This window comes from Hyaena hyaena, unplaced genomic scaffold (genome assembly GCF_003009895.1).
Source record: "Hyaena hyaena isolate Hyena2069 unplaced genomic scaffold, ASM300989v1 scaffold_570, whole genome shotgun sequence".
Classification (NCBI taxonomy): Eukaryota; Metazoa; Chordata; class Mammalia; order Carnivora; family Hyaenidae; genus Hyaena; species Hyaena hyaena.
The window spans coordinates 1,159,099-1,180,962 of NW_024081201.1; the positions used below are offsets into that span (position 1 = coordinate 1,159,099).

Consider the following 21,864-nt stretch of genomic DNA (forward strand, 5'->3'; position numbering starts at 1 on the left):
TTTGATTATAGTGTTTTCTTTATATTTCCTTTATATTATTTTGTTATTAAGCTTGCACCCACATTCTTATTCATTGTCTTACTGCTGTTGCTATTGTTTTAGTTTGCAAAAGTTGTTTATATATTCTGGGTGCAATTTTTTCCATTCTATATCATGAAATATGTTCGTCCAATCTGTCACTTGATCTTGAATTTTGTTTTGTTATTTTTGTTGTTGTTGTTCAGTTGTTTAAAATTTGTTGTATAGTCAATATTAACAAATTTTTCTCTTTGCCTTCTGTATTTTGTGCTTTGTATCAGGTCTTCCTTGCTTCAAAGATTTCTATTTTCCTTTGTATGAATAAATCAAATGTTTTAGCCCTTCAGGTTTCTTTCAAAGCAAGTTAGACTGTACTCCTGCGTTTTTCTATCTGTTATAGAGATCATGTGGTTTTCCATTAAAATTGAGAAAGTTTGTTACTCCAGCTTTAAAGATGTGTGGCTGTAACTTTTGATATAGGCATTTCAGCATGATGCTTTTCCCAGTATAGTCATAATAAAGTAAACATTAAATATTGTCTGAAATGCTTGACCTTGGGTGTGAACTTGAATGATTTGTGTAGATCATTCTACAAGTGCTACAGCTTGCACACCAAACCTGCTCTTTGAATTGTTAGCCAAAGTGCTATGTATCTGCGTTTTTTTCTTCTCAGTTTACCTATACTGATTTTAAATGTTATGCCATTAACAATGATTTTAATTCTCATTGTTTAATAAAATAATGTCTTAACACTTTAAGTGAAGAAGTGAAAGACTTACCTCAAAATTTATTTTTTCCTTCAGTTTTGTCAAAGCAGCATGCTTCACAAGTCCTGATTAGGAAACGCCGAGCAAATTCTTTGTTTGAAGAAACCAAAAAGGGTAATCTGGAAAGAGAATGCATTGAAGAACTGTGCAATAAGGAAGAAGCCAGGGAGATCTTTGAAAATTACCCTGAAACGGTAAGAATTCATGAAAGCAAATAAGTTAGCATACCTAGACATACAGTGGAAGACTGAACATTTCCAACTTAAATATGTGCTCCCTTGCGTTCCTTTTTAAAGTTAATGGTTGTGTATATTGCCTTCCACATGTACCCACTGAAGCTTCTCAGAAGGAAGTATCTTCCAAGGAAAGTGGGCTTTGTTAGGGAGATAATGTTGTCAAAGCAATGTGCTCTGACCAAACTATAATTTACTTTGACTTCAATATTGGCAATGGTTTTGACCTCATGGTTTATAAATACTTTCTCCCAACCAGAATTTGGTAGTATTGGTAGACAGGGAGGAAGGTGTCTCAGGTATGTGAGTATGTGTATGTGAGTATGTGAGTATGTGTGAGGGGGGATGACTTCATTATCACTATACTTCATTAAATCTCTCCATTGGAATTTCTTACCAGTCTTTAGAAAACAAGGCCCTCTAATCCAAAGCTTGGTACATAATAGGTACTCAGTAAATGCTTACTGAAGAATTACTGACAGTACTGTATTCCCTGAGTATAATCTTTAACATAAAGCCTTGGGAAGTTTCCTGAGCCCATCTAATATGCTCAGTAATTCCTGGGGTTAGAATGTATATATTTAGTGTATACATTTTTCCAAGTTAGTCTAGAATAATTTAATCATAAAGACCACCAAATATCATACAGAAATAGGGGACCCCAGACCTTATCTTTAGTCCCCCAATTTCCCTAGGGTAGAGTGTTTTCTAATATGCCTGTGGAAAACGGGATTATAAACAGTGCCTCTAAAAATTAGGATGAGGATGACCTTGAGAATTCACATCTGATAACTCAGTGTTACCTCAGATATTTTTCCTGAGATGAACTATGTAACCAAAAGGAAATGAGGAAGAAAACATATACAAAGTACCTCTTTCAACTTGGCAGTGGCTCCCAGGACCTTGAGACTAGATGAGAGATAATGAGCAGGAACATTTGTCTATGTTAGAGAACTTGTCCACAACAGTACAGCTTGTGTTCCCCAGAGTTCCTCTTTAATCCTTTTACCTCCACATACTCTAGTAGGCTCAATGAAAAATTTTTCCAAGATATCCAAAGGATCGTTTTTAAATATTCTCCAGGATTAAGTCAACATGTTTCTCTCAGTTTTGCTGCTTTTGGTGGGTAAGCAGTTGACAGGGCAAAAATATTTTATTTCACACAATATGGCAGACAAGTACTCTTAATGTATGGGGTGTGTATATATATAATATTTATAATATAATATTATTTATTATAGAAACTTAATACTATAGTATATATTTATATGCTTTACTGTAATACTCCCTAGACTTCAACAATTATCAACAATCAGCCATTCTTATTTTGCCTATTTTCTGCCTCACCCAGTCTAATTTTTGTTTTGTTTTGCTGGGTTACTTAAGGCACGTCTGCATCCCTGAGATACCTTATTATTACCTTGCCCATAAATACTTGAGTACATATTTCTAACACCACAGATATGTTCTTGTTGCTTAGCCTCTGAATAGCAAATGGAGAGTAGGTAGAAGACCGTAGTGAAGAGGATGGAAGGTAGTGGAGAAGGGAAACTCATTTATGCGCTTCCTCTCCTCCACTTTCTGGTCACATATACGAACGTGAAAGATGACAGAGAGAACAAAGAAGAAATGGGAGAAATGAAAAGAAAGGCAAAAACATTTGTGACTGTTTCTCATTTTCTATCCTGCCCTGGCCTCTCCCTGTCCACGCTGTAATACCCTAATCCACACTCTCAGTACCCACGCTATTGCTCACCTCCTCACTGTCGCTAACATTTTCCTTTCCCCTCACATCATCTCTCTTTGAACCTGTTCATTGTTGCTTGTCCTCTTGGCTTTTGTTCTGAGGAAAATAGCACTGTTGGAATTATTTGGTGGGAGATCCCATCCTTATAAACTAGTAGGTAAGTGTTGTGTAGATTAACATATGAAAGGAGGCAAGAGCGAAGACTTTGACTCCATACTGGATGAGGTATATTCCTTACTAGAGTATGTTTTTCTGTTGAAACACTAGTTTATTGTGAGGTGTTCTTGTGTTACTAATGTTACACCTTAGATATAGTATGGCTTAAGATGGCTTTGGGGAACCAGCCTAGGAACGTTACCTTCAGAAATCATTTTTAACAGTTTCCTCCCTTTGGTAAAGTACATTCCTTAGTCCAAATTACTGATTTACAGACAAATTTTTGGTACCTAACCAATTTGTAAGTAAGGCATTACATGTACATAAGATGCTAAGTGTTCACTTTAATTCACTTCAAATTGTGTCACTGTTATTCAGCATTAAATTTGGTGTGTGTCATCAGCATGACATGAAATGTGTCTACAGGGTATCTTATCATTATGGGAAAATTAAAGGAGTTACAAATAGAGAACATATATTATATTTAACATCCTCAACAGAACTTGTTTTCAGATTAGAAGCTTTTGTGACATGATTTTATTGATCAATATTGATTTAAGCTAAGCATCTTATTGACTTAATGTTACTGGTTATCTACTCTTGTTATATTTTACTATCGCAAAAATGTAACATGGAAATGATAGTTATGTGTAATATATTGGCATCGTTACTGTAAGACACATTATAAAATTGAGTTTTAACTACATAGTGAAATTTAACCTTGCTAATATATATTTTTCTCTTTCTTTCTAGGATTATTTTTATCCAAAATACTTAGGTAAGTTCAAAGAATCTTAATCATATAATCTTAGAAATGTAAGGGATGTTAGATTTGATTAAGTCCAATTTTCCATCCATATATTCCATCCAATATAATTTATTAAAAAAAATTTTAATGTTTTTATTTATTTCTGACAGAGAGAGAGAGACAGCATGAGCAGGGGAGGGTCAGAGAGAGAGGGAGACACAGAATCCAAAGCAGGCTCCAGGCTCTGAGCTAGCTGTCAGCACAGAGCCCACTGTGGGGCTTGAACCCACAAACCGTGAGATCGTGACCTGAACTGAAGTCAGATACTCAACCGACTGAGCCACCCAGGCACCTCCCATCCAATATAATTTAATTTGCCTTGCCTTCTCATTTTATATGCAGTTTTACTGTCCTTTTATTTAGAGACATGTAGACAAATTTGAAATGGCCCTTTAATTACCATGTGGCATTTTGACTTTTAGCCTTTTTCGTTCTTATGTCTTTCTCATAAAGATCTATGGGCTATTGGTAAATTATATTACATATCAGGACATTCTTTATAAGCATGTGAATTTTCATGGATTATTTTTTAAGAATTTTTTAATGTTTATTTATTTTGAGAGAGAGAGAGTGAGCAGGGGAAGGGCAGAGAGAGAACGAGACACGGAATCTGATGCAGGCTCCAAACTCTGAGCTGTCAACACAGAGCCTGATGCAGGGCTCAAATTCATGGAACCCTAGATCATCACCTGAGTTGAAGTCTGACATTTAACTGACTGAGCCACCTAGCCACCCTGAGCCTGGGTGGCTCAGTCGGTTGGGCGTCCGACTTCGTCTCAGGTCATGATTTTGGGATTCGTGGGTTTGAGCCCCAGTTGGGCTTTGTGCTGACAGCTAGCTCAAGGCCTGGAGCCTGTTTCAGATTCTGTGTCTCCCTCTGTCTCTGACCTCCCCTGCTCACGCTGTCTCTCTCTCTCAGAAATAAATAAAACATTAAAAAATTTTTTAAATTGATACATAACTAACATATAACATTGGATTAATTTCAGGTACATAACATAATATTTAATATGTGTATGTATATTGCAAAATGATCACCCAGTAAGTCTAGTTAACATCCATCAGCATACATAATTTTTTCCTTGTGATGAGAACTTTTATGATCCACTTTCTTAGCAACTTTTATGTATTTATTTATTTATTTTTTATTTATTTATTTATTTTACAAATAGTTTATTGTCAAATTAGTTTCCACATAACACCCAGTGCTCATCCCCACAAGTGCCTTCCTCCATGCCCATCCCCCCTTCTCCCCACATCCATCAGTCCTCAGTTTTTGTCAGCATTCAAGAGTCTCTCATGGTTTGCCTCTCTCTCTTTCCCCCACCATTTCCCCCTTCTTCTCCCCCTTGTTCCTCAGTTAAGTTCCTCCTAATCCTCCTATACGTGCAAACATATGATATTTGTCCTTCTCTGCCTGACTTATTTCGCTCAGCATAACACCCTCAAGGTCCATCCATGTAGCTACACATGGCCAGATTTCATTGTTTCTCATTGCCATGTAGTATTCCATGGTATAGATAAACCACATCTTTTTGATCCATTCGTCCGATGATGGACACTTAGGCTCTTTCCATGTTTTAGCTATTGTGGAGAGTGCTTCTTAGAAACTTTTAAATATTATTAACTATAGTCACCATCTTCTACATTATAAGGACTTGTTTACTTTATAACTGGAGCTTATCAGTTATCTTTTAATGAAAGGAAAGATCTCTGTGCTCTCCAGAGCTTATAACAGAAATCATCATAATTTAAATAGTTACAAAAATCATTACCAACGTCTCTCTTGGCAACACCATTTCACCATTCCCTGAAATATCCCTACCCATGTTTTGCTTTTGGATATCATTCTGTATTCTCAAGGAGGGAGGTGGTATTTCTACACCCAAATAGATTAGATGATTCCAACTCAATAGAAATGAAAGATAATAAGGCTCCAGTTTGCTTTAAGCAAATGTTGAAATATATTAATACTACTTGGGAAAGTTGTCAATATTTCCAAACAATAAAAGTGGACTATAATTTGCAAATCTGCAAAAATCCCCTTTTTCTGATGGAATTCTCTGTAGGTCCATCCTACACAGGCATGCTCTTTCTCCTCTTTTAGGCTCAGAATATTCACCATTTGTGCCTCTTTCCACTCAGCTCTTATCCAAGCCAATTTGAGGGTTCAGAAATGAAAAGTAAATCTTCCTTGGAAAAAGAATAGCAGAAATGTGATCATATACACATTAATAATGATGCAGCTTAAAGTTATTAATATAATACTGCACGTAACTCTATTAAATGCATTCCTCTTGATGTTTGAAGGTTTTATTATAGTTTAGGGCTTTACTTTTTGTTTTCTTTTGTTTTGTTTCTGAATTCCCATGCAGAAGTTTCAGAAACCATCTTTAGATGGGGGGAATATTTATACCTTTCCCCTTTTCTTAGGAAGCTTTACACCAAAATGATGGTATGTTCTTATATTTACCCTTCAGGACAAATAGCAAGAAAAGAGCCCTAGACTACTGGGTAGAACACCCTTTTAGAACCACGTGCCCTTTTTCATAATTTCTGACGTGGTTACTTTTACATGTTTTGTATCCATCATGGTCTGAATCTTACTTATGTGGCATATCCTGAGCCAAGGAGACACCATTGCAGTATACTCCTGATTTTCCCTGTGGTAACAGCTGCAAGACATCCGTTCAGTGGTATCTCTTTTGAGAACTTCATGGCATGACCGGGCTGCTGGGTGTTTTCCAGCTGACTTATTACAATTTATTTTTATAATTTCTAATTCAATACTTATCTACTGCAAGAACTTAAAATTATTTAACCTCTATGAGCCGAGTGTTCTCATTTGTCAAATGGATAACAGCAATTTACCAACATGTTTCTAGCAAGAAGTAACATGAGATGATGTTCTGAAAGCTCACAGAAGACTATGTTATGCTAGTCCTCTTTAGTTTTCTTCCCTGACTTCCCCTCTATTCCCATTTTCTTTTTCCCTTCCCATTTCTAGCTGCTGATAACAAACTTAAAGGGCTTCCTTCAAATTGGGAAAGGGGACACTATAAAAATTTTCTAGTAATATTATTCATGTTGATAGATACGAAAATGCAGCAAGAATCTCTAAAACCTTTAGCTGCCATATCTTAAAAGAGCAATGGGGAATAGATACATATCCATGAAAAAGTTCTCTTCTTTTGTAAAGTTACACATGACTTCTCACTTTCTAGAATAAAACTAAGTGTTTATACTGTTAAAGTGGAGAAAAAATAGAATATCAAGGCTGTTTCAGCTACTCAATTTTAGGAAGGAATTTAAATACCTTATTTTAAAAAAAAGATTATATTTGACTATTAAAACTTAAAAACTTGCATTAAAAATATAGTATTAATTCTTGTTTCTTAGGTTTTTGTAATGAAACTGTGTTTCTGTAGACATCAGCACTCTAGAAGCACAGACATTTGATCAGAGTATATGTGGATGAAGATAAATAACATTTTAAAACAATATCATGTATTTTGGGGAAGTGCCTTTAATAAAATACTTTGATTTTTTTCTCCTTTTATGTTTCTCAACTTCCTCTTTTCTGGCTCAACTCAACTTTTTCTTCTCTTTGCTTATCTTATTTGGCAGCATGGTAGAAAAACCAAGCGCAAACAAAGAAAAACAAAACAAAACACAAGATGTGGGCTGTACTCCCAGGTCTAAAAATTTCTTCTGTGTCAGGCTAAGCAAATTATTTAGCTTTTCAGGGTCTACATTTAAATGTGTACCATAATTATATTTTCTAACTTTGTACCTATTGGGAATAAAAAGTAAGTATGTGTATGTAGATAGGTTTTTTACTGCATGAAACTTTCTTCAAATGTAAAGTATTATGATTTAACTAACTCATAATATAAACAAATATATACTTTTTATCATGTTTTATTTTTTGATTCATATTTTATATTTTGGTCTTTACATATATATATATAGGCATATGCAATGAATTCCACTGTTGAAAACAGAAATGTTCCACCTAACTTAAAACTTTTCTGTCATTTGATATGTGTATTCTATAGACCAATGGCCCTCATTGGAAAAAACAAAACAACAAAAGACAAAAAAAAAAAAAAAAAACCCTTTATAATCCTGTCCTTGGTAAAGTTGACATAACTTTACTATTACCAAAACTCATTCAGAAAGCTCCTTGCAGCCGGATAAGGACACCTGAGAAGTTAGACCACTAATAGTAACACAATTGGCAGTGCTTAGATCTAGAGATTCAGAGGTTCTGAAAGCACTTCCCTTTATCCTATCCTATTAACTGTATTGGAAACATGGAATTTGGTCAGAAATACTCTGGGTTTCATTATACAAACATGAGTTTTTAAGTTGTGTTCTTTCCTTAGGAAATAAAATAAACATCTCTACCATTTATATGAACCTTTAAAATATCACCTGATAGAGTGGATGATTTTATTAATGGGAGAGAAACTTGTTTGGAAAAATGCTAATTCTGAGCCTAAATGTAAACATTAGAAATAAGTTTTAATTATTAGTTCTTGCCAAGTTGGCAAACTAGTCCAAACTGCTGATTCCATCTCTCAAAATCATCTCAAGAGAAACATTGGCATTCCAGGCCCTAATGATAACAATATAAAATGAAAAACAACGAGAAATGTGAGGAATCCATGGGTAAGCTGAAGTCTGGTTTTATGGTGTGTGTGTGTGTGTGTGTGTGTGTGTGTGTGTATGTGTATAGGGGACGGGGGTGCTGACCTCTGAAGGAGCAGTGAAAAAATGCATTTCACTGTAAAAAGGATTTACAAAGTGACCTAAACATACAAATCAAGAAAATTCTTAAAAGCAATATACAACAGACCCTGAGTAGCAAAAAATAATAACAAAAATAGACATAAAAAGAAGTTAAAAGGAAAACAAAACAAAAGAGAAGATTCACAAAAGCAAAATCTTATTCTGTGAGAAGGTTCGTAAGTTAGCCTGATCTTTAGTAAGAATAATTAAGGAAAAAGAGAAAGAGGGAAAGAGTGAATGCCAAAACAGAAAATATAGGACAAAAAGAAGTACTAGAAGTCCAACATAGATTGAATTTATGATGGCAAAATAAAGATAATCATAAAATAATAATCACAAAATAATACAAACATCTATACCAAAATATATTTGAGAACTTGATAAAATGGTTACATTCCTAGAAAAGTAGAAAACATCTATAATTTTACACAAAGAAATAGATAACTTGGTTATAAATAAGTAGTAAACAAGTAAAACCTCAACCAAAGCCCTCTTCCAGATCTCCCAAGTCTAGATGTTTTAGAGATGACTTTTTCCAAATTAAAAAAAAAAAGGTGTTGGGGCGCCTGGGTGGCTTAGTCGGTTAAGCGTCAGACTTTCACTTAGGTCATGATCTCGCGGTTCATGGGTTCGAGCCCCGCGTCGGGCTCTGTGCTGACTGCCGGCTCAGAGCCTGGAGCCTGTTTCAGTCTGTGACTCCCTCTCTCTCTGACCCTCCCCTGCTCACGCTGTCTCTCTCTCTCTCCTAGAAATAAATAAAACATTTAAAAAAAAAAAAAAGGTGTTAAATTTTCCCTTATAAAATTGTCTTAGAAAAGAGAATAAGATTCTATGCTGTGAGCTTATTCAGAAAGGCAGGTGTAATCTTGATTCCAAAGTCAAGTAAGGAGCACCTGGATGGCTCACTGGGTTAAGCATCTGACTTTGGTTCAGGTGATGATCTTGCAGTTTGTGGGTTCAAGCCCCACATTGTGCTGTGTGCTGACAGCTGGGAGCCTGGAGCCTGGTTCAGATTCCATGTCTTCCTCTCTCTCTCTGCTCCTCTCCTGCTCATGCTCTGTCTCTCTCTCAAAAATAAATACAAATTAAAAAAATTAAAATCAGGTAAAAACAACACAAGAATATAAAAATAAAATTCCTCTTCAATTATAAATTAATTATAAATAAAATGATATCAAATCTAATCTGAAATTAGATCATAATAAATTAGGTTTATTCCAGAAATTCAAGAGTGGTTTAACATCAGAAAATCTATCAATGTAATTATCCATGTAAATAGTATATTATTACTTCAGTTCATACAGAAAAAGCAGTTGATAAAGTTCAGCACTTAATTGTAAAACATTTTTGCAAACTATAATTTTAAGGGAACTTTCTGAACTTGGTAAAGGTTATACAGAATAACTATATAATTTACAAATTTTGATACTTTTGTCCAGGACTAGTGCTACCCAGTACTGGGACTGTTCTGGGAAAATTGGCATGTATGGTCACTTTAATGATTTACATACAACAGGAGAGAAAAAAAGAAGGAAAGAAAGAAAAAGAAGAAAAAAAGGAAGAAGAAAGGAAGGGAAAAACCAAAGTCTGTAGTAAACATTACACTTATTAGATCAACTTTAGATATAGTCTGTTACTAGGACAAGAAGAGAAGCACTGAAAGTTATAGCCAGTGCAATAAGGAAAGAAAAAGAAATAGAAATTGTATAGCTCATGGGCAAAATATATGCCTATCATTAATTATAACTGATACAACGATATATCTAGAGGTAAAAAAGGTCCATAGACAATAATTTAGAACATATAAGAGATTTTTAGATCACTCTAAGACTAACATAAAAATCAGTAGCAGTTCTTACACAAACAGTAGTCCAGTAGAAAATGAAAAGATGATACCTTTTGCTATAGCTGCAAATTCCATAAGATGTCTATAGAAAAATTTTAAAACTTAAAGATTTAGAGGATGAACTGAAATCATGGAAAGACATTTCATGATCTTGAATTGAGTGATACTATAGGGAGATCAGTTCACTGCAAATTATCTATATATTCAAAGCAATTTCATTTAGATTTCAGATGGATTTCTTTTTTAAATTCAGTAAGTTCACTTTAGCATTTAAATCAAGGAATAAAAGTTCACCTATGTCTAAATAAACCTTTAAAAATCTAAAAGGAGGAAGTGTCTCATCAAATATTAATTCAAAGCTATAGAAAGAAAACCAAATAATATTGTCAGAATATGTAGACTAATGAACCTAGAGAGTTCAGAGAGAGACCCATGTATATATGCCAACCTAATATCTGATAAAGATGACACCACAAATCACTATGTGTTGTTGAGAAGATGGTGTGGGGGAGATTGGCTAACTCTAATCAGAAATATAAATCTGGGTTCCTAAATGTAATGGTTTATTCTAGATGGAATAAAGACAAAAATGTTAAAGGAAAGTCATGAAATTAAAGAAATAGTACAGTAGAATATCTTTATAATATCTTTGTAATCAACAGCATGGAAAAAAACCTGCAAATGCACAAACCATAAAGCAAAATACTGGGTAAATTTGATTACAACAAAATTAATAACTTCTTTTAAAAGAGACATAAACGTTTCAGAGACAGATAACAGAATGAGAGATGATATTTATTAATGTTTAAATTTCTGCAAACCCTTGTGAACAATAAATAACTGCCAGTAGAAAAATGGTTAATAAGTAATAAAGAAAATTTTCAGAGGAAGAAACTCAAAAATTGTTTTTTTTTTTAATTTTTGAATGTTTATTTTTGAGAGAGAGAGAGAGAGAGAGGGAATGAGTGGGGAAGTGGCAGAGAGAGAGGGAGACAGAATCTGAAGCAGGCCGCAGACTCTGAGCTGTCAGCATAGAGCAGGGCTCAAACCCACAAACTGTGAGATCATGACCTGAGCCGAAGCTGGATGCTTAACTGACTGAGCCACCCTGGTGCCCCTCAGAAAATGTTTAATGACATAAAGGTATGCTGCATCTCACTAGAAATCAGAAAAACAATATGAGATATCGCTTTATTACTTACTATGGCAAAAATTAGACAGCCAAGATATAGAAATTCTTATGCTCTCTGGTGGGAGTGCACTTCTAGAGAGTCACAAAGTACCTGCCTATCTAATGATCCCACAATTCTGGAAACCCCCAGGTATCTATTTCTTATACATGTACTAATGAGACACACATGAAGATGTCCACCACAGTGCACCTTGTGGAGGTGGGAAGTTGGGGGCAATCTGAAGAGCTTTTATTGGTGACAGGATTATAAAAATGGTGGTTGCTTGCCATGGAGTAATGTTTAACAATAAATTAGAACCAGTAACTTCTATGCAACAGCATGAAGTGATGATAAGAATATAGTGCCCCTTTCCCCCCTAATTTGGATGGACCCTGGGATTGCTACTGACACTGTCAGTAGACAGTGGCAGAGGTGACAAAATGCCTCTTTCATTGGCCTGGCAGTTTCTGCTTTCTTCCTCTTGGAAGTTAGCTACCACGAAAGAAGTACCACTTTAGGACCAGCATGCTAAGAGAAACGCAACTACAGTAAGAAGCCCTGAAACACAACACATGGATAGAAAGAAATGCCAAGGAGCCCGAGCTGTCAGCCATGTGAGTGAAAAGACATCTAGGAGGTAGATCTTCCAATCTAAGCCACCTGGCTGACTATGAGCAACAGGGACAAACAGCCCAACCAAACCCTTTCTAAGTATTTGACCTAAAATTTAATTTAAAATGGAGTAGTTATTTAAGCTTCTAATTTTGGGGGTTGTTACTCAGCAAAAGAGAATCAAAATACCACTTTTTTAGTAAGGAGTGATTAGCTGTACAATGAAGTGATATACATACATATATATCATGTTGTCTTCAGTGACTATTAAGAAATGTTACATTGTTGACACTAAATGACTCCTAGTTAATATCAAGTATATAAACACTTTAAGTATGTATTTTATCTGTTATTTCACCTGTTATTGCTGCCAGATTGCTCTAATTTCCCAGAGTTGTAGTGAAGAATAAATGAATAAATGAATGAAGTAAACCTACTTTGTAATACTGAAGTGTTATACAAATATTATATTAATTTCTGTGCAACACTGGGAGATTTAGAAGTTGCCTACAAAGACAAGAAACACTAAGTTAATCTATTGATTTAATTATAGACCCTTTTAAATCAGGCTCTGGTGTACAGATATGAGGATAACTTTAGGTCTCTGCAGCAGAATTAAGAACATAGATTTATTTGCGAATAAAGTTTTCTGTTAATCTAAGATCGTTTTCACTTTTTGTTTTATGGTTCTTCTCCAAAAAGAAGCTTCCCTAAACCTTTCATTATTCTGTATGTATTGTCATCTTGCTTCTAGATTTTTAATTTTTCAAAAAGGTGGATGGAAACATTTAGGGTTGTCATTTTGAATGCTGAATCATGTAAATCTATAGGAATGTAAATATTCAATCACTTTGGATAATTTCTACCTCCACTGTGATTTCAGATGAAGTAAATGTATCTACCCTAAGATTACATTTGTATTTACAGATTGTCTTGGCTCTTTCCGAGCTGGATTGTTCACTGCTTTACGTCAGTCAACTGAAGCCTACCCTGATCTGAGGAGCTGTGTCAATGGTAAACATCTCTATCATCCATTTAAGTGACAAAACAAAACAAAATAAAAATATGCGAGTAAAGTACACCATGTAAATATAACTGATGTTTAAAGAGCTCGAGAAGAGTTGTTTGCCCAGCAAGGAGATATTCTTAACATCATTTGAAAGAATGTTTTTTCAAATGCAAATGTTGCTTTTTTACTCAAAATAAATGTTCCACCTAAGGTTTAAATTGAACAGTGTTCCTTGTGTACTAAGCTTTCGGTTATTGACTTCAGAATTTTATTCCCGACAGCCTTATTTTGGATGGTGTTGCTTAATCATGTAGTATGACCAAATGTTACAGTTGATTGATAGGTCAAAGTGGAGCCATGTTTATTCTAACTTTTGGCATCAGTAACATAAATGTGAAAACTGTTTGAATATCAAATTATCCTTCTTCCTCTAAAGTTCACATAGGGCCTAGTGATAATTCTGGTAGATTATTTGTCTCTAATTACCCATTTTTCTAACTGAGAGGCAAAGAGACAAAGGTGAAATTGCAAGGTGTAAATTGGGAGGTTTATCTAGTGAACATTATACATATAGCATTGGCATTATCCAAATATTCATTTATCTGCATTTTCTCCAATTTTAAGTTGGTTTTAATTACACAGGTAAAACAGTGTGCTGAACATACATATTTAATTCATACTTTATTTTAAAAATTTTTAAGAAAGTGAGTGGGGGAGGGGCAGAGAAAGAGAGAGAGAGAAAGCGCTAGTGGGGGAGGGCAGAGAAGGAGAATCTCAGTCAGGCTCCAAGCTGATAGTGTGGAGCTGATGTGAGGCTCAAACTCATGTACTGGGAGATTATGACCTGAGCCTAAGTTGGGCGGTAAATCGACTGAACCATCTAGGTGCCCCTACTTTATTTATTTTTAATTCACCAAACTATATGAAAATAATTTGATAATTTGCTGATTAGCTTTTTTCTTTCTTTTTTTAAAAATAATTTTTTTTAATGTTTTCTTTATTTCTAGGAGAGAGAGAGAGAGAGAGAGAGAGAGACAGCGTGAGCAGGGGAGGGTCAGAGAGAGAGGGAGTCACAGACTCTGAAACAGGCTCCAGGCTCTGAGCTGGCAGTCAGCACAGAGCCCGACGCGGGGCTCGAACCCATGAACCGCGAGATCATGACCTAAGCGAAAGTCGGACACTTAACCAACTAAGCCACCCAGGCGCCCCGCTGATTAGCTTTTTTCTGTCATTTTAACTAATACCTATTTTATTACTACTTTTCAAAAACCTTGATTTTATGAGGACGTTTGTTGAAATATTTGATAGTTAGGTTTTGGTTTGGTTTAAAACTTTTTTCTTTTCTTTTTTTTTTTTTTTGCAAGTAACAAAAAATTCCTTAGGCTAACTTAAGCAAAGGGAAATGTGTTAAAAGGATGGAAGGAACTTGCAGAGTTAACTAGGAAGGCTTGAGAAAGAGATGTGGAAATGTACAGGAACCAAGGGACCATTGCTGTGTCCAGTGAAGGGACAGAGACCACAAATAAGTAAAGAAGCAAATGGGCATATCATTTAAGATGGTGATAAAGTGCTATAACATATGAAGAAAATGGCCTTCCCCTGGGCATCGCCAGTACTCTGCTACCTGTGTCCAGTGGTCTGGAAACCGCTGCTTTATGTATTTTGAGCAGGAAGATAAATCTATTCCATGTTACTTCTTCTTAGCCAAATTGGAAGTCCCAAATTCATTTTATATTGATACTATGTAGTTTTATTTGTTCTGCCCAGCTCACTGAATTGTTTTAAGGATCAAATAGAGTAATTTATATGAAAAAAATATCAAATTAGAGTTGTAAAGTCTGTGTATATTTGCAAATAAAGAAGTAGTCTCCTTTTGCAAAATAATTATAAAGGTTTGTTTAGTGGACTTACTGTTTTTTTTTTTTTCCAGGAAGGTATGTGTTTTCTTTCTTTTCCCCCCTTTTTCTGTATATGTTTTATTTAAATTTCAGTTAGCCAACATTAAGGCAATATTAGTTTTAGGTGTACAATCTAGTGACTTAATACCTACACACAACACCAGGCTCTCATCACAATTGTAACTCCAATCCCCATCACCCTTTCAACCCATCCCCCCACCCATCTCCCCTCTGGCAACCATCAGCCTCTTCATAGTCACAAGTCGGCTTCTTGGTTTGCCTCTCTTTTTAATAAAGAAAGAATGGAGCCATTTGCAGCAACATGGATGGAGCTAAAGAGTATTAGTGAGAGAGATAGGTCAGTCAGAGAAAGACAGGTACCATGTGAATTCATTCATATGTGGAGTTTGGAAAACAAGGCAAACAATCATAGAAGAAAAAATATGGATTCATTTTTCTATGAGAAAGAATTATTTGAAGGAAGGGGTTCTAATTTTTTTGTATTGCTTACAGGCTTTGTGCACAGTATTTCTATTATAGGGCATATAATTCTTTTTTACCATGGTACATGGTAAAAATTAAATAGTTGTCTATCTCCTTCAGCCATTCCCGACCAGTGTAGTCCTCTACCATGCAATGAAGATGGATATATGAGCTGCAAAGATGGCCAAGCTACATTCACTTGCATTTGTAAATCAGGTTGGCAAGGAGACAAGTGTGAATATGGTATGTATAGTAAACCCACATGGCTCATCCGGATTGGCCTCCTGGGAAATTCTCCAAAGGCTTCACCGCTTTGAAAATAATCGATTTTTCCCTTCTTAGACATAAATGAATGCAAAGATCCCTCAAATGTGAATGGAGGTTGCAGCCAGATGTGTGATAATACACCTGGAAGTTACCACTGTTCCTGTAAAAGTGGTTTTGTTATGCTTTCAAATAAGAAGGACTGTAAAGGTAAGTGTGAGAGCATAGTTCAGCTACAGGAATTTCCCCCAGAAAATGCGAGGAACTCTCTGGTTATAAGCACTTCTAATAAATACACATTATCATCCACCTTGAAGCCTTGAGGTGACTGACTTTTAGGTTAATGTTTATACTTGCATTTTGTTATTTATAGAATTTTTCATTGCTTTCTTATTGTATTTTATTATTTAGTGAGTATTTTATTGTTTTCTTACTGTGTTTTTTTTTCTTGTTAGTCTGGTTTTTTTAATGTTTATTTTTTGAGAGAGAGGGAGAAAGAGCGTGAGGTGGGGGAGGAATAGAGAGAGAGGGAGACATGGAATCCAAAGCAGGCTCCAAGCACAGAGCCCAGTGCGGGGCTTGAACCCCAGGACAGTTAAGATCATGACGTGAGCTCAAGTCAAATGCTTAACCGACTGAGCCAATCAGGCACTCTGATTTACATAGTCTTTATCTGTGAACTAGGTGAAAGAAGAATATGTATATAACTATTACAATAGGGCCTTTACCACAATGTGGATATGCTTGAGATCAAGTTGCCAGTAATTGTCTACAGATGCAAGAATGAAACTTTTCATCAGACATTAGATGTCAGTGTAGAGTAATAAAATCAATGTGCTATAACTTGGACTCATATAGTTTATGCAATTCTCTGCAATATGCCTGAAACCAAATAATTTTAGTCACATGTTTTTACTTTACTATTTTATTTTATTTTATTTTTAACATTTATTTATTTTTGAGAGAGAGACAGAGCACGAGCAGGGGAGGGGCAGAGAGAGAGACACACACAGAATCTGAAACAGGCTCCAGGCTCTGAGCTAGTTGTCAGCACAGAGCCCGATGTAGGACTCAAACTCACAAACCCTGAGATCATGACCTGAGCCAAAGTCGGTCGCTCAACCCCACTGAGCCACCCAGATACCCCCACTTTCTTTTAAATATATGAATCTGATAGCTCTTTTTTAAAAAATGAATATTTTATTCAATGTAATTTTAGACACTTACAGTTGTAAGAAATTATAAAAAGGGATCCCATATACTCTTTGCTGAATTTCCATTAATAGTAACTTTCTACAAAACTATAGTACAGTATCACAACTATACTATTGACATTGATACAGTAATGATACAGAAAAATTCTCTTACCACAGGAATTGATACAATTATTTCTGTGCTTCCTTTTTTTTTAACTGGAGTATTATCTGAAATTTTGGTTATTTAGTCTGTGGAAAAAATTAAATTTTTTAGAGTAGAAAATATATTTCCTGTTCTGAACTTGTCTGTCTCCAGAGAGTACAGATGAGAAAAGTTCACTAAAATAATTACATCTCCATTGAACTATTTCTATCTCCTGTTTTGTTTTTCTCATAGATGCTTTTATCTAGTGACTAACTGCAATCAATACTTTATTTCCTACTCTACCATGTAATACAGTAAATGCATCTGAAATTTCTGGATATTAATTTAGCACTAAAATTTGTTCTGTAATTTTATAAATACTTAGAGACCTTACTCAATCCCATTTTACATTTGAATCACTCTTGGATACTGTAGCCAACAGTAAGAATATGCACATTTAGCTAGTGTCTATTTCCAAAGGAAAACATGACTGGTGAGCCCCTTTGTTTTTATTTTTTATAATTTTGCTAATATAGAGTGAGTCTACTTTTAAGAACATATTTCAGAAACATGTATTTAGGGATATATATTAAGAATATGGTGAATCTTTTCTCCCGTTTATTCATGTAATGTAACCTGATACATAAGAAAAGAACTAAAGCCCTCTCCTTATTTTACTTAACTATAAAGAACATAGCAAACATCAGTCAAATTCCCTGCATGTCTGTATGAAGAAATCATATTTAGTAAACTAAAACATGATGACAGATTTAAAATTTTGTTATTCCCAGACCACTCTCTATTCTCATTACATACATTAAACTAGATCCAGGAAGCACAAATTAAACATTCTTTGCTAGTATCCTCTGGTATGGGGAAATTTTTTTTTAATCTATTGGTTTCATTTATAGATGTGGACGAATGCTCTGTGAAGCCAGACATTTGTGGCACAGCTGTGTGCAGGAACATCCCGGGAGACTTTGAATGTGAATGTGCCGAAGGCTACAGATATAACCCCACATTAAAGTCTTGTGAAGGTAGAGTTGTGTTGGTATCATCATTGATGGTGCAGAGGGTGGGTTTGAGTCCTCCTTTCATATTAGAAGCACTGGTTCTGCTTGAACTCAGCAGTCAGATGTTCTAAGATGGCAGGCTCCATGATATAACCTGGTTGGTTGGGTAGTCATTGGCTTCCTTTCAGAATAACAGTACATAAGACACATGACCTTTAGGTTTGCTGTTGTGTAGTCTGTTTGCCCTTGAAGCTGTGTATGAATGGGAAACCTCCCATGGATGATAAAAGCAAAATAAAAACACGTTCACATCATTTAAATAGTATTCAAAGATAAAAAGAATTTCAACCTGCAAGGAAAGACATAAACAAAAGACAAGTTTAAAAATCACATGGGTTTTACGTGGATGGTTAGAAACCTTCAGGTTTATGCCAAGCTTTTGGATGATTTTCTGTGCATGTACCATTATATCATCTATTCTCAAGTAGGAAATGACATCATTCTGTTACAATTAAATACATGTAAAAGAAAAATCTCATCATAATTAAATGATAACTGAGCTCTTGAAATTTGAGAAGTATTGATTAGTACTGTCAGCACCTGTGCATTTGGGAGAGCCCTTTGGACTCATTACTTCATTTGGCTGAAGGTGCGCTGTGAGGTGCGCCCCAGGGACCTTAGAAGTATTAGGGTGATTTTTTTATCATGGATATATTCAAATAGACTCATATCCTCCTTTACATTTTGTAAAATTTCAAAATAAATTTAATATCATAATTAAAACTAATCAAATTGATAGTGATTTTTCATTGTGGAGATATCTATATATATATATAGATATATAAGTGTATATATATGTTATAAGGTACCCTTTTAACCATTTTTAAGGGTACAATTCAGTGGCATTAGCCATAACCAGTGGTTATGGAGTCATCAAAGCTATCTGTTTCCAAAACTTTTCATCATCCCAAACAGAACTCTGTAACCATTAAGCAATAAGTTTACCCTCCCCCCTCTCCTAAACTCTAATCTACTTTTTGTCTCTATCTACTTTTTGGGAGATAACCTTTAATCTACTTTCTGTCTCTATTAATTTGCCTAAATCAATAGTAATTTCAGAATAGTTTTTTTTTCAAATATATGTGCTTCTCTTGATATTTTGATGTTTTACTTCCCATGCACTCATCAAAAATTATCCCCTTCACGTACCATCTCTATTCTCCCACAACTCCAGAGAGAAATTACTGTGATAATATTCGGTTTTATTATTAGCCAACTTCATTATGTATATTATAGTTTTATTCAAGAATGACATATTTTTAAAAATAAGATGTATGTGTGGTACATATGTACAATATTCATATTACTTTATATGTCATTTGTTTTCTTGAAAATTGTTTATTATTTTGGATTAGGCAATGATTTCTTTTTATTTTAATGTTTATTTATTTTTGAGAGAGAGAAAAAGAGAGAGCACAAGCAGGGAAGAGGCAGAGAGAGAGAGAGGGACACACAAATTCCGAAGCAGGCTCCGGATTCTGAGCTGTCAAAATGAACTGTGAGATAATGACCAGAGCCGAAGTCGGATGCTTAACTGACTGAGCCACCCAGGCATGCCTAATTATATGCCATTAATTTTAATGCTGAGGGATCACTAATTTTGGAGTTGCATTTTGAGACATTTTTGGGGGAATTTACATGCCATGATTATATGCATTTATGTACTTGGGGATTTTCAAAGATTGCAGGGTGCATTCATTGAAAATATCAGGGATCTTATATAGCTCTGAAATGAATTTTAGCTGAAGTTGTATTATTACAACTTTTCAAGAATGATTTTCTCAAAATATGGAGTGAGGACAGGGGTATATCAAAGATTTCACAATATGGGAGATTACAGTACCATGAAGTTGTTTTTCTTTTTTAATTGTAAGAAATAAAGATACATCCTTAAATGCCTTATGAAAAATCAAATGTTCTTGAAATTATTTAATACCAGATTATATTAATCTTCAGTTAAAAGGGATCTTTTTTCCCCTTCCCCTCTCTTCATTATCTCCTCCTCCCTCTTCCTCCTCTCTCCCTTCCTTACCCTTCCCTTTCTTTTCTTCGAAGCAAAGAATTGTGAAGCAGTCTCAGTGGAACTTATTTAGTCAGAAATGATAGTTATCTTGAGACTCTTAGCCTTTTTTCCTTCAAATTCAAAAACTGGAAAATTAGTATAGTTATTAATTATTTATTGCTAAAAGTTATACATGACATTTGTTGCTTTAGGTGTATAAATCGATAGGCATTACACTTGTAACTCATTTAAAGTTCTGCCAAGTGTTGAAATGTGATTTCCGGTCACAGAAATTTCTTTTACTAAGAATCTATTATCATTGATTATCTTACACTAAAATCAGAATACTCCTCTTGGATTGAACATTTAGAAGGTATTAAGATTTATGTTTTCTTTGACCCCAGATGTGGATGAATGCTCTGAAAACATGTGTGCTCAACTATGTGTCAATTTCCCTGGAGGTTATTCTTGTTATTGTGATGGGAAGAAAGGATTCAAACTTGCCCAAGATCACAAGAGTTGTGAGGTAATATTTTGCAACATTCAACTTCTTATCTCTTTTCTAAAATGAGAGAGCTGGGTACTTATTTCCATATAACTGAGGTAAGTCAGGAAAATACAGATGTTCAATAATAATTGCTGTATGTATAGCAGGCTCTGAGTCACAGCCTGTTTACTAGTTTTGGTCATGTAAACCATAAATATTTGGGATAATTAGTGACTAGGTTTTAAAAAAAAGGCTCAGAGAGTGCTCATCTGTACTGCCTATACATTTACAAAATACAATGTGTATGTTTATTCAAAATATTAAGACAAGCTGAGGTTCATATTTCTCTTTGTGAGGAAAAAATCTTATATGGAACCCTTATCAGAAACATTTTCCCATGCGTACTTTTCTTTATCCCATTCTTGACGAGTTTGATCACACCTCGTCATGTTGGTACTTGCAAGAGTCCTCATAAAATCTCCGGTGGAAATAACTGTCAGGATAGGATTTAGTGAGGTTTAAGGATATCAAAATTCAGAGAGGTTGATTTTGTTACTTGCTTTTAGTTACTTGGATTTAATTCATTATTGACCCAGGAATTGAATGTTGGGGGTAGCTTTTCCTTCACTGAAATAAGCAGGTCAACATCTGAAGCTTTTTTCCCCCTAACTAAAGATCATGTGTTAGTGATTCTTGGTCCAACTCCTGCATTTCGTTTCATAAGTGAAGGTAAAATGTTATATGATCATGAAGCAGACAGTGAAAAAACAAACAAACAAACAAAAAAACCCCAAGACAAAACAAAAACTACCTAAATAGTGATTTAATCGTGTGTATACACAAACCATTGTATCTGTTACCAAGACAAAACTATGTCCAAAAATGTAACATTCAATATATGCTACCTTCTTGGTAAAGAAAGATAAGGTGAGATAATACTATATCTCTGTAGTAACTTTGATTTTATTTAATGGAATTCCATGCTGCGTGAATGGCTACTTTGTAATTTACTTTTACTATTGTAGTATTTGTAGTAGTTACACATCACCGTCTTCTTTAGAATAGATTTATTAAAGTCCTAAGAGGAAATGAGATGTTGTTTCTGTGCCATGTACACAGTTGCCCCTGAATACCTCTATATGTATGCCCGAAAA

General features: G+C 34.9%; 1 protein-coding gene across 1 annotated transcript in view; it reads left to right on the plus strand.

Annotated features, from left to right (window-relative positions):
* The window catches only part of PROS1 (protein S), a 77,221-nt gene that overhangs the window by 23,057 nt on the left and 32,300 nt on the right, over positions 1 to 21,864 (plus strand). Inside the window, exons 2-8 of the mRNA XM_039256390.1 lie at positions 822 to 979; positions 3,675 to 3,699; positions 13,081 to 13,167; positions 15,664 to 15,786; positions 15,886 to 16,017; positions 18,060 to 18,185; positions 20,628 to 20,749. Coding sequence (XP_039112321.1) covers positions 822 to 979; positions 3,675 to 3,699; positions 13,081 to 13,167; positions 15,664 to 15,786; positions 15,886 to 16,017; positions 18,060 to 18,185; positions 20,628 to 20,749 — 773 coding nt within the window. The remainder of the gene's footprint in view (positions 1 to 821; positions 980 to 3,674; positions 3,700 to 13,080; positions 13,168 to 15,663; positions 15,787 to 15,885; positions 16,018 to 18,059; positions 18,186 to 20,627; positions 20,750 to 21,864) is intronic.